General features: G+C 56.3%; 1 protein-coding gene across 1 annotated transcript in view; it reads left to right on the forward strand.

The window, feature by feature from the left end:
• Positions 1-16,468, forward strand: part of ITSN2 (intersectin 2) — a 92,238-nt gene that overhangs the window by 52,994 nt on the left and 22,776 nt on the right. Inside the window, exons 18-28 of the mRNA XM_078149207.1 lie at positions 492-634; positions 745-866; positions 994-1,157; positions 1,238-1,409; positions 2,269-2,474; positions 4,811-4,875; positions 5,734-5,900; positions 7,190-7,235; positions 7,323-7,444; positions 8,162-8,258; positions 8,727-8,918. Of these exons, the coding sequence (XP_078005333.1) occupies positions 492-634; positions 745-866; positions 994-1,157; positions 1,238-1,409; positions 2,269-2,474; positions 4,811-4,875; positions 5,734-5,900; positions 7,190-7,235; positions 7,323-7,444; positions 8,162-8,258; positions 8,727-8,918 (1,496 nt within the window). The remainder of the gene's footprint in view (positions 1-491; positions 635-744; positions 867-993; positions 1,158-1,237; positions 1,410-2,268; positions 2,475-4,810; positions 4,876-5,733; positions 5,901-7,189; positions 7,236-7,322; positions 7,445-8,161; positions 8,259-8,726; positions 8,919-16,468) is intronic.

The following is a 16,468-nucleotide window of genomic DNA, read 5'->3' on the forward strand; positions in this document are numbered from 1 at the left end:
CGCGTGTCTGTGGAGAAATGCCAGAGCTCTTTAGCCTCACGCTGTCTCCCAAAGGGAGAAGCTGTTGGCCTGGGCCTGCCCTTGCTCAGGTCACGGGTCCTCCCAGCAAGACGAGGGTGCCCTCTAAAGAGAGGTGAAAAGAGGCAGTAGGGGTGCCCAGCCGTCCTGCCTCGGCCCCATGTCTGGTCATCTGTGAGAGGGCCTACCTGCCTTGGCAGGAGGGGTCTTGGGAGGTGTGTTTGTGGGCAGCAGGCGGGGGCCCGGGGAGTGAGGAGCCAGGGGAGATGTGTGGGAGGGAGGCCCTTCACTGGCCACTGGGGTGAGGTGAGGAGGGCTTCTCGGGAAGGAATTGGCATTGGCTGCTTGGAAGAGAGTCAGGGGGCCCCGCGCGGGCTGGGTCCTGAAGGGCTTCTTGTCATCCTGTTGTCTGGGGTGGCGGGGCCAGGGCACCCGGCTCAGGGAGGACCACGCCATCCTCTTTATCTTTTAAGGAAAGCAAAGCAAGGGAAAGAAAACCTCTGGCGGGAAAACCTGAAGAAGGAGGAGGAGGAGAAACAGAAGCGCCTCACAGAAGAGAAGATGCGACAAGAAGTGCTGAGCGCTGAGAACATGCCGCGTGAGGCGGAGGACGGGGGTAAGGGCGGGGGTGGGGGGAAGCCATGATCTTCCAGCAGCCACTCGCACTCAGGACCCGGCCTCCAGGGGACAGAGGCAGCGAGGGTTGATCGCCGTCCTCTCCCCCAGGGGAAGCTCTTGCTGCCTCTGAGCCCAGGAGCCCGGCCAGCTGGGTGAACTACAAGGCCTTGTATGCGTTTGAAGCCCGGAGTCATGATGAAATGAGCTTCAGTGCCGGAGACATGGTGCAGGTAGGGACAGCAGTCCCCCACCCAGCTTGGCCTGCCTCCGGGCTGCCGACGGAGGCTCTCCTCGGTGATGTTCCTGGGACCGAGGACGGTTGTGCGCGTCACCCCAGTCGCTCCCTTCTCTCTCTAGGTGGATGAAAAAACCACAGGAGAACCTGGCTGGCTCTATGGCCGTTTTCAAGGCCGCTGTGGCTGGTTCCCAGGAAACTATGTTGAAAAGGCGTCAGCCAGCGAAAAGCTGGCATCCCCCAAGAAGGCCTTGCTGCCGCCTGCGGCTTCTCTGTCGACTATCTCGTGGGCTCCTCCTGAGTAAGTCTGGAGGTGGGGCTCCCCTGACTCGCCGGGATAACGGCCGCCTCTGGGCCTGGGCTTAGCTGTATGCCTGTGCCCCTCCCCCCGCAGATCCCATCCTTCAGGACAGCCCCAGCAGAGACCAGTTACCAGAACGTACCCTTCTCTGCCCTCACTGCTAATGCCAGCTGGCAGAAGAAGTCCGCTTTCACTCGCACCGTGTCCCCCGGATCTGCATCTCCCATTCACGGACAGGTGTGTGGGCCTTGGTTGTCTCTGGGCTTCTCCAGCTCTTCTCCTTGCCCATCCTAGGACATCACTAGGGGCAGCGCAAGCTCTGCTGGGGTTGGGGGGGGGGGGGAAGGCTGGTTTCAGGGCCCAGAAGCTCCATTGGGAACAGGAGCCACGTAGCCACTGGTGCTCCAGGCCTTGTGGTATGGGGGGCTGGGGGGCTGGGCCTTTGTTCTGTCTCAGTAGGTTTTAAGCACAAAATGCATTGTTTACACTTCAGTCAAAAGTAGTCATTTACCTGGGATGCCTTTTCCATGTAGTGATATGGTTGCCTCAGTTTCTTCCCCTGTAAAATGAGTTGGTTAGAGTAGACCTTCCAGCTCTGATATTCAGTGGTCGGTGTTCTGAGCATTGACAGAGACTTAGCAGGCCAAGTGACCTCTAGAGGAGATGAACAGGTCTTGGGAGGTCACTGGCCTCGGGGGGCTGCCAGTTGAGGAAACACAGCACCTTTGACCTACAGTCTCAGAGCTGCCTGGGGGCAGTAAAGGTGCTTGCCCTCTCAGTGACTTGTCCGGGTCACCCAGACAGTAGCCACTAGAGGCAAGACTTGAACCAGGTCTTCTGGCTTTGAGGTCAGCTCTCTCTCCTCTGTGCTGTGCTGCTTCTGTACATGACAAGAATCCACTGACACTCTAAATAGACTTGCTCCACAACTGTCCCACCCCCCTTCGGTCCTTGTATGGCTGGGCTTGTTTTGGTCACTGAATCACCCCTGGCCAACAGACTCCGCACACCCCACCTGGCAGGGAGTGTCTCCTCTTCACTGGCCAGTGGGTCACCACTGCACAGCTGGGTGACCCCTTGGGTCTGCCTTCCCCAGGGACAGACGGTAGAGAACCTAAAGGCACAGGCACTCTGTTCTTGGACGGCCAAGAAGGAGAACCACCTGAATTTCTCCAAGCATGATGTCATCACGGTTCTGGAGCAGCAGGAGAACTGGTGGTTTGGGTCAGTGCATGGAGGCAGGGGGTGGTTCCCCAAGTCCTATGTCAAGATCATCGCGGGGCCAGAAACCAGGAAGGAAGAGTGAGTATCCGTGCTCAGGCCAACAGGAGCCCTGCCTGCCCTTTCTTGGGACCCCTCTCCAAGCCCAGCAGAAGTGTCTACCTCTGAAGAGGGCCTAGTACTTGTGGGTGGAGAGGCTGGAGGCTTCTGTGCTGTGCCGAGTTCCCCTGGAGTCTTCTTTTTGGGTCCTGGCTTTGCTCTCCCCCCCAGACCTGGGGTTGGAGTCTCAGCCTTCTTACCCATCTCACTTTTAATAGTAATAATGATGGCTAGTGTGATACAGTGCTTCAGGATCCCATTTCATTCTCACAGCCACCCCGGGAGCCAGGGGTGATCCCCACTTTATAGATGAGCCAACTGAAACTGATGGAGGGGGTCACACAGCTAATGAGTGTCTCAGGCTGGATTTGAACTCAGCTCTTTCTGACTCCAGCACCCTGCCTTGCCTTCCCTGCCATGCCTTTAGAAAAGCCAAGGTCACCTTACTGAGCTGACACAAGATGCAGGATGAGGAGCAGTTTATCCTGAGGAATAGGTGCAAGAGAGTATGGAGGCACATAGGAAGAGAAGAGGGGGCGTAGGGAGGAGATTGGAGCCGAGCTGCTGAGATCAGTGGGCACCAGCCCCGTGAGAGGGAGCAGTGCGGATGAGAGCTGTGGGTTGTTGGGTTTGTTTCTGAGGGAATGGGGAGGGTCCAGTTGAGCTGGAGCGCAGAGCACAGGAAGGGGAGGCCTGGGACAGTCAACGTTTGTTTAGCACCTACTGTGTAGCAGGCACTGTGCTAAGTGCTTTGCAGTTATCATTTCACTGGAACCTCATGTCCATCCTGGGAGCTAGGGGCTATTAGGATCCCCATTTTACAGGGGACGACACTGGGGCAGACAGGTTCAGTGATTTGCCAAGGTCACCAGCTAGGAGTGTTTTAAGGCAGATTTGAACTCGGGGCTCTGTGTCCTTTGGCGCCTCCATGAGATGTCTGTGCCCTGGACATGTCAGTTGCAGCTAGGTGGTCACATACCTCAGGTTTAAATGAGTCATAGACTTGTCGTGTCACTGGCATTCAGCCCGGTGCTGGGCACACAGTAGGTGCTCAATCAGTGTTGACCCACATTTATGCAGTGCTGGCTGGTGCACTGGGGACCTATGTTGGCTGCAGGAAGCTCAGAACAGGGTTTTCATGGAGGAGCAGTAGCAGTAATGAGAGGGGTACAGGAGCTATGGCCGTAGATAACGAGAGTCTGGGGCCTGAGAGATGGTGGCTCAGCAGCAGTCATGGGGCTGTTCTTGAGACAGTTGAAGACAGAGAAAGCTGGGGGCCAGATGAGAGTACTGACAGACAGATTGGGAATGAGATGGAGGGCCAGACAGACCCCGTGGAAACAAAGGAATGAATAAACAAGTGAAAGAATGAATGGAGAAATGAGTGAATACATAAAAGAATGAGTGAAGAAATGGCTGAGTGAATGAATGAATGAACAAGTGAACAAATGAATGAACTGATGAATGAACAAATGAATGAATGAGTGAATAAATGAATGAACAAACAAGTGAATTAGCAAAGGAATGACTGAGAATAAATGAATGAACAAGTGAATGAATAAGCAAATGAAGGAATGAATAAATGAACAGATGAATGAATGAGTGAATGAATAAACAAAAATCAGTGAATAACTAAAAGAATGAATGAACAAACAAATGAGTGAGTGAATGCATTTAATGAATGGAAAAGAGCCCTTATGAAGGGCTTACTGTGGGCCCAGCACTGAGTCAAGATGAAGTGGGATGAAAAGTCCCCGAGGGAGGGTAGAAGGACAAGTGGACCGGGCAGACGACTGATGATGTGCCTGTGGGGGCCCCTTGATCAGAGTTGTTTGTGTATCAAACCCTCAAAGTGACAGAAGGAGTCAGTTATAGGAATACTAGCGAGCATTTAGGTAACACCTCCTGTATACCAAGCCCTGTGCTTGAGCTCTCTGGACCTTCACCACTGCCCTGGGAAGATCCTCATTTGACATCTGAGGAGACTGAGGCAGGCAGCGAAACCCGGCCTGGCTCCCACAGCCAGCATGTGCGTGCGCCTTGACTGAGTCAGGGCCTGGCCCGACATCCCCTTGGGCTTCACTGCATTGCTCAGAGCTCACGGGATCTGGAAGGTCTGGGGGTGGCTGGCAGGAGCCCTTCCAGCACAGAGCCCCCGCTGCCTGCCTTTGGGCTGTGGCGACCGGCCTGGGACGGTCACACGGCATCTGCGCCGGTGGAATGGCTGGAGATGGAGCCATGAGGCTGAGGACCGAGGGAGGGAGCCCCCCACCTGCTTAGAGTCACTGCCCCACCTTCCGTCTTGTCTCCACCTGCAGACCAGAAGCTATCTATGCCAGCATCAACCGGAAGCCGAGCAGCACGGGCCCGGCACCAGGAGAAGGTAAGGGTCTGGCTCTGGAGGACGCATTTGTGCGTGCTCCGGGAGCCGCACTGGGCATCAGTCCTTTGGACAAGGTGGGGAGAGGAGGTTGCGATTTTCAGTCAGCCGTCACCTCTGGAATTTATAAAATACCTGCTGTGTGCCCAGGTGTGTGTGTGTGTGTGTGTGTGTGTGTGTGTGTGTGTGTGTGTGTGTGTGTGTGTGTGTGTGCACGTGTGCACACGATGTCTGGGTAGATATTGCAGACAGAGTGGTTTGGGGTGGTGGGGAGCATGAGCAGGAAAGGGTGAGGCTGAGGCAGTAAGGCTTAGGGCAAAGGCACCGAGGTGGGAGATGAACTGAGAGAAGGCTGAAAAGCCGGGTTTGGAACTAGAGGGACTTGTGTTTGACTTTGGAGCAGGGTTAGCATCACACCCCTCCCACTAGATGTATAGATACAGGGCAGCTAGGCGGTTCAGTGGTTAGAGCACCAGGTCTGGAGTCAGGATGACCTGACTTCTGATCCTGCCTCAGTTTCCTTACCTGTAAAATGGGATCACAGTAGCACCATCTCCCAGGGTTGTTATCAGTGAGATGATGCTTGAACAACCTGGTGCCTAGCACAGAGTAGGTGCAAGATAACCACTGTTAATTAAAGTCCTGACTCCCAGGCCAAGAGTGCCTGGGGTGGGGCCAGACTCGTGGGGGATGGGCTGGACACAGGGAGATGCCATGGCCACAAGGGGAGATTGGGCTGAGCCATCTGCCGCTCCATAGGGGCTCCCAGGGCTCTGTACTCCCCCCAGGAGCACCTGCGTGACCAGCTGGTCGGGCCTGTCCGTTGGTCACCAAGTCACCATTTCCTTTCCTTCCTGGCAGAGTATGTGGCCCTCTACTCTTATTCGAGCTCAGAGCCTGGAGATCTGACCTTCACCGAGGGGGAAGAGATACTGGTCACCCAGAAGGATGGGGAGTGGTGGACGGGGAGCATCGGCCACCGAGCCGGCATCTTCCCATCCAATTATGTCCGAGCGAAGGAACCCGAGGTAGAGACAGGCAGGGACCCGGGGATGGTGGGGCCGTGCCCTGGGGGAAGGTGGAGGCCTGCAGTCTGGTTTGGCCAGGCCACCGGACAGAGGGCCCACGATCAGCTGTCTGGGCACCAGGGGGCTGCTGCGTCATTGAGGTGGTGCCATGAGTTACCTCTTGGTAGAGCCCGCCCGTGAGCCGTGCCCTGCCCTTGAAGAGCTTCCACTCTACCCAGATTCCATGGAGATGTGGGGACACAGTAGAAGAATCCCAGGCTGCCCTGGTGAGGGCCGGGTGGAAAGAGCAAGGGAGGTGCGATTCCACTGGGTCCCCTGTCAGCCAGCCATCTTTACAGCCTCAGGCCCCTAGAAGGGGAGGCAGGAAGGGGCGATGGTGGGGAAGGGTCCGAGAGAGGCTCGCACCTTGGCCAGCTGCACTCCTGAAGTGTGCCAGGCACTCGTCCCTTCACAGCAGAACACTAGTCCCTTGTGTGATTAGGAATCTGTGAAGCACCTGCCATGTGCTTGGTTGGGGGCAGACCCCTCTTGGTTGCTGTGCTGTGCACTGTTGAAGAGAGTTGCTGGAACACAGACAGGCTGACAGCTGGCTCCCAGCAGTCTGTGCTGAGATGCCCCCCGGCCAAAAACCTGACGTGGCAAATACAAGACCAGGTGGACTGTTTGTGGCCTGAGGCCAGGGAGCTGGGCAGGACCCTGGGGAGAGCCTTAGCAGGGAGGTATCATCCGGAGCAGCCCAGGCCGAGCTCAGCACACTCCCCATTGCCATCGAGAGCGTCTGCCGCAGGCCTAGCGCCGCTTTGAATGTCAAACATCTCATATCGTTCTTGAGGAAAAGATGGAAAGAAATGGAGGGGGCAGCAGTCCCATGAAGTAGATCTGGAGCTGGTGGGGTGTCCAGAGCCCAGGAGGGAGATGAAGGAGAGAGGGTGGGCGGCTGAGATGGTCCTCCAGTGAGGATGAGCAGACAGGTGGGAAGACCCAGCAGTATGCCCTGGTCCAGCAGCAGGGCAGTGGCAGCGCCCAGGAAACTGGACACTCAGTGCTTTCTGCTGGGGCCTGTCTGCCGCTTTCAGGAAGGGAGGAGTGAACCTGTGAGTGCAGCCAGGAGAGGGTTGGGAAAAGTAGGGCGTGGGCCCACAGGCTGGGCAGCAGGAATTAGGCCCAAGAGTTCTGTGAATCAGGAGCAGCACAGCCCTGGGGCCAGTGGCCCACCTTCAGTTTGTTAGAAAGGACAAGTGAGGCTGGTCTGGGGTCACAGGACAGAAGCTCTTGCCTTTCCTTTCCAGGCTCTGGGAAGCGCTGGCCGAGCTGGGGGCCTGAACAAAAAGCCAGGTAGGTGGGGAGGGCGCGGGGGCAGGCAGGAAGCTGCCAGAGTCCAGCCTGGCCCCACTTACCCTCTCTTTCTGTTTGTCTTGGCAGAAATCGCCCAGGTCACTTCCGCCTACATGGCATCGGGGGCGGAACAGCTCAGCCTCTCCCCCGGGCAGCTAATCCTGATTCTGAAGAAAAACGCCAGTGGCTGGTGGCAGGGGGAGCTGCAGGTAACCATGACCTCCTCCTCTTCACCGCTGAAGGACCTGGTCCACAAGCCCTGCCTGCTTTTGTGGGCCCGTGGGGGGATCTTGGCCACGGGCACCAGGGGGAGCAGAAAGATCTAGGATCGCCCCAGGAAAGCAGGTGCAGAGCCTCACTTCCCTGGCCTCTGCCCTGGGGTGAAACCAGGAGGGGCCGAGGATGCCCCAGAACGGTGGACTGTGGGCTGGCCCCTGCCTCGGGTCCCAGCCTTGGAAGGACCTGGCCTGCTGCCTTGGACCAGCACAGGCAGTCGGGAGAGCTTTGAGAATCAGCCACGCTCCTCCCCTGGACTTCTGCTTTGTTGAGTGTCCAGTGCACCACAAAAATCGAAGTTTCCTTGCAAGGGGGATGGGAGGTGGGGTGTGTGGGGGAGGGATGTCTGGCAGAGCCTGGTAGGCAGAGATGCCGATGGGGCTGGGGCCCCTGGCCCCCAGGCTCAGATGCCATCCCTCCCTCGAGGACCTCATGCCACAGTCACCTGGGGGGTGGTCTGTCCATGATGCTTGTGCCCCAGGGCGTGTTGGGCCTTTGCTGTGACGTCACTTTGAGGGACCTCTGATAGCGGGTGATAGGCTGAGCCTTCTCTGCCCAGGCCTGAATGGGGAGTTCTCAGAAGCTGGGCAGTTTCCCTGTGTCCCCTTTGGCTGTGGCGTCAGGCCCCCTGACCCTGAGCCCTTTTGCAGGCCAGAGGGAAAAAACGCCAGAAGGGATGGTTCCCGGCCAGTCACGTGAAGGTCCTGGGCCCGGGTAGTGAGAGAGGGACCCCCGCCTCTCAGCCAGGTACCGCTGGGCGCCCAGTCAGCTGGAGCCAGGGCGTGGGAGGAGGGGAGGGGCAAGGGCGGCCTGGCCGTGTGGGCCGGCCCTCCTGGAGCCAGGCGAGGCAGCGATGGCGGTGAGCACAGAGCAGGGAGGCACCAGAGACACAGTTATCGCCTTCCCACATCTCTGTAAAAACTGCCCGGATCCTCGTGGGAGGAGATGGGTGGACGGCCGTGCAATACATTGGTCAAAACTAGCAGCCACATGATGCCCTGGGTAGAGGGCTGGACTCGGCATGAGGAAAACCTCGGCACAAGTCAGTCTGTGCGCATTTATGAAGCGCCTGCTGTGTGCCCGGCCCTGCTAGGAACGGAGGGAAGGCAAAGCCAGAGCCTGCCTCCTGGGAGCTCGCAGTCGCCAAATGCGGGCAGGGGGAGGAGGCAGGCGCCCGTGCCCGCACCCCCTGACTGTTGGGTGTCTCCCTCACAGCATGCCAGGTCATAGCAATGTATGACTATGTCGCCAACAATGAGGATGAACTGAACTTCTCCAAGGGCCAGCTGATCACTGTTTTGAACAAAGATGATGCCGCCTGGTGGCACGGAGAGATCAGCGGGGTGACCGGCCTCTTCCCTGCCAACTATGTGAAGATGACCACAGACTCGGACCCAAGCACACAGTGTGAGTAGCATCCGTCCGGTGCGAGGGCGAGGCAGTGGGGGGTCTCGTCCAGGCCTGTGGCTCATTTGTTCCCTCGGCCTCATCGCTTGACGTTGTGTGTCTGTCACAGGCCCAGACGCAGGCTTGGCCTCCATACAGTAGCTGGGGAGCAGGCGTCCTGTGGCCCTTTGGCAGCACCCAGGCCCTGCCTAAGCCTTGCCTTGCTTCCCTGGGTGTCCCCATGCGGCCACTTTGGGCCCGTTGCTTGTCCTTGGGGTGTGCAGGCAGGACCTGGAATGAATAATGCGAAAGGTCAGGCCCCAGGCAGTGACAAAGTGTGTCTCCCTCCTTGAGACTTCTAGCAAGCGTCTCCTGCCATATCCCTGATGAGAGGAAGGGAGGGAGGGAGAGAGAAAGAGAGAGGAGAGACAGAAAGACAGAAAGAGAGAGGAGAGAGTGAAGGAAAGAAGAATGTAGAGAGAGAGAGAAAAGAGAAAAAGGGAAGGAGAGAGAAAGTAAGAAAGAGAGAAAAGAGGGTGGAGAGAAGGAGGTGGGGAGAGGAAGGAGAGAGAGAGGGAGGGAAGGAGAGAGGAGAAACAAAGAGACAGACAAAAAGAGAGGAGAGGTAGAGAGAGGATGTAGAGAGAGAAAGAGGGAGAAGAGAGAGAGACGTGAGGAGAGAGAATAGAGAGAGAGGAAAGAGAAAAGGGGAGGGGTGGGAGCAAGTGAGAAAGAGAGAAGGGGGAGAGAAGGAGTTGGGGAGAGGAAGGAGAGAGAGGAGAAACAGAAAGAAGCAGACAGAAAGAGAGGGTGGAGGAGAGAAGGACAGAGAGAGGAAAGAAAAAGGGAGGGAGGGAAAGAGCAAGGAAGAGAGAAGGGGGTGGAGACAAGGAGGTGGGGAGAGGAGGGAGAGAGAGGGAGGGAGGGAAGAAGAGAGAGCAGAGAAGGTAAAGGAGAGAAGGATGTAGAGAGAGGAAAGAGAAAGAGAGGGAGGGAAAGAGGAGAGGGTAGAAGAGAGGGCAGGGAGAAGAGAGAGAGAGGCAGAGGGGAGGAGAAGGAGGGGGGAGGCAGCCGTTGACGGTGGATGAATCTGCCCAGAAGCCCGCCCACCTTGTGCCACTCTGGTCGCCATGCTATGGCTAGGCCATCCGATCCCAAATGGGCTCGTCTCCACCCAGATGAGCAATGCTCTGTGGACGCTGGGCTCTTGATTCTCTGAATTTAATTTTCATCCTGTTGCTGACCCGTGTGACTGGTGGGGCTCACAGTCCCTGCCTCGTGAGGCCACGGCCACGTGGTTCACTTTTCATGACCTGTGGGCTGGGAGAGGGCTGGGCCAGTCCTGGTTGTGCAGCAGGACTCTGACCTCTATGGGGCAGTCTGTGGGAGGGGCATCTTCCTAAATCATGTTTTTAAAGGCATAAAATGAAATAGGTAGAATTAGCTGGGGGCCTGCCCCCATCTTTGGAGGACATGGCTGTCCCCAAGGTTCTTGTGTTCAGCAGCCTGTCTGTAGCTTAGCCCCTGGGCTTCCCTCTCCTGAGTCCTTGGCAGCAGATTCTGCCCCCTCCCCATTCCAGATGGCTGCCAGCGGCACCCCCAGGATCCCAGGTGGGACCACTTGCTGAATGGCTCCAGCCACACCCCTCAGAGGGATGGGGCAGGTGGGTCAGGGTGTGTGCTGACCCCCTTGGCCCTCAGCCGGCTGTGTCTTAAGTTTAGAGAAGGAGAGCCGTGCACATGGTGGACGGTCCCCTTCCTGTTACGTCTGTGACTGGTTCCCCGGTGAGTAGGCATTTGGGGTCACTTCTGACGCTCAGCGCCCTTCTATGGCACAGACAGGAGAGCGTGGCCTTAGGTTTTTCGTGACTAGAATTCTCAGTTCTCCCTCGTTGTATGCGTGCCTGATCGTTTATGTAGGCAGACAGTCAGTGAGCACTTCCTGAACACTGGCTGTGTGTGGGCCCTGGGGGTGGGGTCCCAGCCCATCTGATGGGGGAGACCACCTGTAAACATGGATGCTCAGACAGGGTCAGTAGTGAGGAGTCTGGGCCGTGGGGCTGGAGGAAGTCCTCAGGTTTGCGCTGGAGAAGTGAGTGGGGATGGGGCTCCCGGGCAGCTCCACTCCCGTGCGGGTGCTGCGAGTCTGCCGCGTGTCTGCACAGCGCTGCTCACTTATTCCTCATCTGTTTTCTTTTAGGATGCACTATTGTCTTCCAGCGTGAAAGTTCCTCAGAGACCCACTATCCTCCCAGTTTGGCTCTAGCGTGGAGGCCGGGCAGCTGCCCTGGCCGCTCGGCTCCTCCCCTAAGAGGCCTTCACCGCGGGCGGACGTTAGCCACCTGGGGCTCTGGGCAGAGGGGTCCAACTTAAATTTCGTGGTTCTGGGGAAAGCTTTGAAGGATAGTGGGTCTTTGTGTGGCTCTCACTGCTGGTCCCGCTCTTGCTCCTCCCTTCCTGTCTGGCCCAGGAGGTCACTGACCGCTAGCCTCTTCAGTCTCCCTGCCTTCGAAGGCGGGAACCCTGATGCACAAAGACCCACTATCTGCCCCCTTTCTGCTTGCTCTTTTATATGGGCTGTGACGGCTATGCTTTTCTGCGAGTGTTAGTGACCGACGAATGTTCTGGCCAGCGTCTCCATTTTAAATGTTTGTGGTGGGCTTGGTGCGGGGGGCAGGGTGCTGGCCCTTCGCCCACCTCCTTCCTTCTCATGAGCCTCAGCTAATGCTGCCTGAGTGCCCATCTGTGGGTGGGCACCAGGGCTTTCTGTGGTGGACTTAGTGTCTTCACAGAGTGGAGAGGTGACCCGTCCGAGCTGTGGCTGTGTGCCCAGAGGCCGTCCCAAGAACGTGGCCAACAGTGGCAGGGCATCCGTGCTTGGCCTTGTTAACCTTGGGTGGCCTCTGAGGTCCTTCTAGTTTTGAAATCAGGCGTGTGGCATCCAGGCAGTCACGAGTGGCAGCTGGCGTCTGCGCTTGGCCATGATCTCTTAGTGTGACACGCGCTGATCGGCCCAGATTTTGGTCGACGGCTCGTGACGAGTCCCCTTCTTGGGCCAGCTCCGGGGCCAGCGGGTGGGGAGGAGGTACACGAGGTGGAAGCTGCTCGCTGCACCTTAGCTCAGGTCTCACGGTCCACGCTGCTTGTTCATGAAGGGAAGGCATCCCAAAGGCGGCTAGCTGTCCTGCTGGCTCAGCGGACTTTCTGGCCATCAAAGTGTTTCACTGTATTGGAAAGCTTAATAAATGGTGTTTATGCAATTTTATAATGTTTACAAATGACTGTGCAATCCACTCTGTGTGAATGTCAAGGCCTTATCAAGAGGAGTGTCCATGGAATCCCAGAAGTGAATTTTCTCCAAAGAAAAGTCCTCCCCCGCATCCTAACCTAGCTCCTCCTAAGCCTCGCTGTGCCATAGTTATTGGATTGTGCCTCCATGCCGTGGACTTGAGCCGATCCTGCTGGGCAGCCCGAGTCACGAGCATGATGTACTGGAGAACAGTCTAATCTGGTGCACACTGAGCCCAGCCAGGGAGAGTTCTGGGAAATGAGAGCCTTTCTCCATGTGCCTGGTGCCTGGGGGCAGCGGCGTGGCCATGTGACTGGGGCTGGTTGTTGGGGGGGCGGAGCTACCGAGCATCCCCGGAGGCTGCCAGGAGGTGAGGGGTTGGGGAGTCCTAAGGCACCCTCTCCTTCCTTCTTTCCAAACTCATCTTTGAAGCCAAGCTTCCCTGGAGTTCAGACAGGGCTCAGCTTCTGGGGATCTTGGCAGTCAGGGCTGATCTGGGGACAGAGAGCAGTTGAAAAACCAAGAATTGAGGTATGGGTCACTGCTAATTAACCTCAGGATTTGACAGGACTCTGGCCTCTGGGTCGTCTTGTCTTCCTGGCCATAGAATTAGCCCTCTGATGTTTGCTGCTTAATGATTTTAGGCTGTCTTTTTATAGCCAGAATCTTGTGGCTTCTCCTTGGGTAAACATGGAGAATGCAGAATGAATGATGTGGGAAGCAGAGAAAGCCCCTGGCCATCTGGCTGTCCTCCCTCCATCCCCCAAGTTGGAATGTCCCGGAGAGTCAGGGGGAGGCCCTGTGTCCTGAGCCAGGCCTCGCCCTCCAGGTCTCCCAGATGCTGCCCCGTTGATTTCCTGGCCGAAGGGCCTTAGGGATGTCGTCTATTACCAGGCAGAGGGCAGCAGAGACAGGTGGGTGGGGGCGACTTCCATCCTCTCTCCTGGAGCTTTACCTTAACCATGATGCACAGCCTGGGTGGGACAACCTTGACGTGCTGCTGAATTCGGTTAGCTTGAAGCGAGTGTGTGGGAGCCTGGGAGGAGCAGCTGGTGGGCTCAAAGCTCTCCTTGCCAAGTCATTGAAAAGCGGTTTTTACCAAAGTTTAAATACGTGTAAATAGGAATCTTTAACCGAAAGTCCAGATGCTCTCCCTTGGCGGGGTGGGATCCCCTAAGGAATGCTGCTCTCGCTGCTGTGATGTCATGCATTATTGAATTGTTGCCAAGCACTGTGAGGCACCGTCAGTCAGACTGGCGTCTTGTTGGGGGCACTGCGTGAATGCTGGGCATGCTTGGGCATGAGGCCATTTGTTTTCTTTGGATTTTTCCTAACTGTCAAATAACTATGCAAGTGTGTTTATTAAAGGGACACAAACCAGCCGATTTGTGTGTGTGTTTCTTCGGCAGCATCCTGGAGGGAGAGCTCCTTGGTTCAGGATTTAGCCCTGCACAAAGTCCCAGCCCACTGGGCTTCCCAGCCTCTCTCCACTGAGGGTGCCCAGGAACAGATCTTTCTTGGCTGTTGCCAGAAATTTGTTTGAGGCGAAGAGTCTGGGAATCATGTCACCCCCACCCCCAATCTGCCTTCAGGAAGAGGAGGAGGAAGGTCCTTTGCCTTTGGTGGTTTGTCAGAGGCACGAGAACACAGCCCGAGGTGGGGATGAGCTGTGTCTCTTCAGAAGGGCCGCGAAGGTCCACGCATGGGGCCCAGGATAGGCAGGGGGAGGCCCCTGGCTCCTACGATGGTGACTGCCTAACTATGGGCATCCTCAGTTTTGATTCTCCACTGTTTCTTCCCTGGGGACCCCCTGGAGCAGCACCCTTGGCTGAGCTTGGCCGACAAGTTTGGGAAATACTGCTTCTGAGGCAGACTGAAGGGGCAGTCTTGCTGTCCCTCCAAGAGCCCCTCCCCTGCCGAAGGCCCCTATTAGCTTCCCGACGCCACAGACAGTATAAGCAGTGGCTTGCAGGCCAGCTCCTCCTCATTTACACCCAATTCCTTGTGACCTCTGGCCTGGACACTGCCTGTGACCTCATTGCTCCCACCCGTCTCAAGGCGATAGGTTCCTAACGTTTGGGTCCGACCAGCTTAGGAAGCATCAGTGGCCCCTGTTTCTCTGAGTGTAAACCACAGACCCCTGTGGGACATGGAAGGGCCTTCCCAAGCTCTCCCTTACCCACTCTGCCGGCTTGCCCTTCCCCAGCCTGGAATGCTCTGCCACTGCCCTTCTGCCTGCTGAGGTCGCCCTTCTCTTTAAGGCTCCTCCCACCCAAGACCCTTCTTGGTGCCCCTCACACCAATAGCTTTGTCTTCTCTTTATTCATCTGAGCGTTTCTTGCTTCTGCCCTTTATCCACAGTGCCTAGTGCAGATCCAGGAACTGAGCAGTCCCTTTCTGGGGTGTGGTCAGAAAACCTGGCTAGCTTAGGGCATCTTCACCTTTTCTGTGTTTTTAAATACCTGAATTAAGATGCATGGACTTACAGAGGAGACCGTTTATATTGAAGTAGTTCTCAGAATGTTTCCTAGAGATGGGTTCTCAGACCTGCAAAGGTCTTGACTTAGCTGAATGGATGGTTAGCCTGGTCTTGGACTCACCTGTCATGACTTAAAGGAGAGAGACCTAAAGTAGCAGGCACTAAGCCCCGCCGGTCCAGCTTCGACGCTGGATGTCTGCTTCACGCTCACCCTGAGACTCCCCTCTTGTCTCCTCTTGAGCTTTTCACGGCGATCTCCCCCTCTCCGAGGGGCATTTGCCTCAGTTTCTTCTCCAGGGCACATTTTTGAGCAGTTGCTCCTCTCTCCACCCTTTACCCAGGATAGCCTCCATGGAGCTGCCAAATGCAGAGTCCTGAAGGACACTTCTAGCCACCCCCCGGTCCTACCCTGCCCCTGCCCCTGCCGTACTGGCCTTGGAAAGCCTTCACAGGCTGGTCCCAGGCCTCTGAGCAGATCATCACACACTGTGTGGCCACTGGGCTTTCTCTCAGCTGTGAAGTCTGGTGGCCTAGGGAGCTGGCGAGCAAGCCCTGGAAGAGTCCCCTCTTGTTTTAGTTTCTGTGGTGTCACTTAAAAAGGCACAGTAGCTCCAGTAGTTTCCCTGAGCATCTCATCAAGGAGTGTAGGAGAAGGCAAGGTAAAGGGGGCAGATGCAGTAGGAGGACAGTAGTGAGCCCCTGCAAAGACCAAAAGAAGGCCAGGTTCTTGGGCCCCAGGTCACAGTGACCACTGGCTGACTGTCTAGCGCAGCGGGGGAAAGCGAGGGATGTTGCTAGAGAACTTGAGCAGCCCAGTAGAGGGGCAGCAGGGATCCCCCAGGATTGAAGGAGTTAGGGGAGTGACGCAGCTAGATGTGCTCTTCAGGAAAATCTGTAGCATACTTAGAGGTGTCACTGAGACTTGGTGGAATGAGACTCTGGCCAAGGAGATGGACCAGATTGTGCCCGTCCAGGGGCAGCTAGACGGTGCAGTGGATACAGCCAGCCCTGGATTCAGGAAGACCTGAGTTCAAACCTGGCTTCACTTCACCCCACTGCCACACACACACACACACACACCACACACACACACACACACACACACACAGATGACGCTGTCCATTCAAGTCTTGTCATGCAAGTCTGGTCCAGGAGCCAGAAAGGTCAGTGATGCAGAATCCACAGAAGGGATTTTGTTATTGGAATAGATGGCAGGTGAGTTTGTCAGGAGCGGGTTGGAGCTTCAGACCACGGCTGGAATGTGCATTCTCTTGCAGTGTCCCTCTGTCACGCTCTGTCTCTCTCTGTGCCACTGTCTGCCTCTGTCTCTCCTTGTCTCTCTCACTGTCTTTGCCATTGTTGTCTCTCACTTTCTCTGGCTCTTTATCTCTGGCTGGCTGTCACTGCCTCTGTCTTTCTCTGTTACTCTATCTCTGTTATTTCTTTAGTCATTCCTAACTCTTCTCTCTGCCCAGAACAGCAGCCCTCACCTGCCTCCGACCCTGCTGAATGTGTGACCCTGGGCAGGTCTCTTAAACCTCCCCAAGCCTCAGTTTTCTCCCCTGTAAAATGGGGATCATATTGGCATGAAAAAGAAGCAGTAAGAGAACTCCAGTTGGAATTAGACAGGCTCCTTTTGAATGGGGCCCAACTGGTGGGCCAGGGCCATGCCACGGCTGGCTTTTAGCAGAGTGTGAGATTATACACACACATATATACACATAGATTCATGTCCTTGTAAGCAGGATTCTTTTTTTTTTGGCGAGGCAATCAGGGTTAAGTGACTTGCCCAGGGTCACACAG

Source organism: Phascolarctos cinereus, unplaced genomic scaffold (assembly GCF_003287225.1).
Source record: "Phascolarctos cinereus isolate Bilbo 61053 unplaced genomic scaffold, phaCin_HiC Scaffold_2;HRSCAF=192, whole genome shotgun sequence".
Classification (NCBI taxonomy): Eukaryota; Metazoa; Chordata; class Mammalia; order Diprotodontia; family Phascolarctidae; genus Phascolarctos; species Phascolarctos cinereus.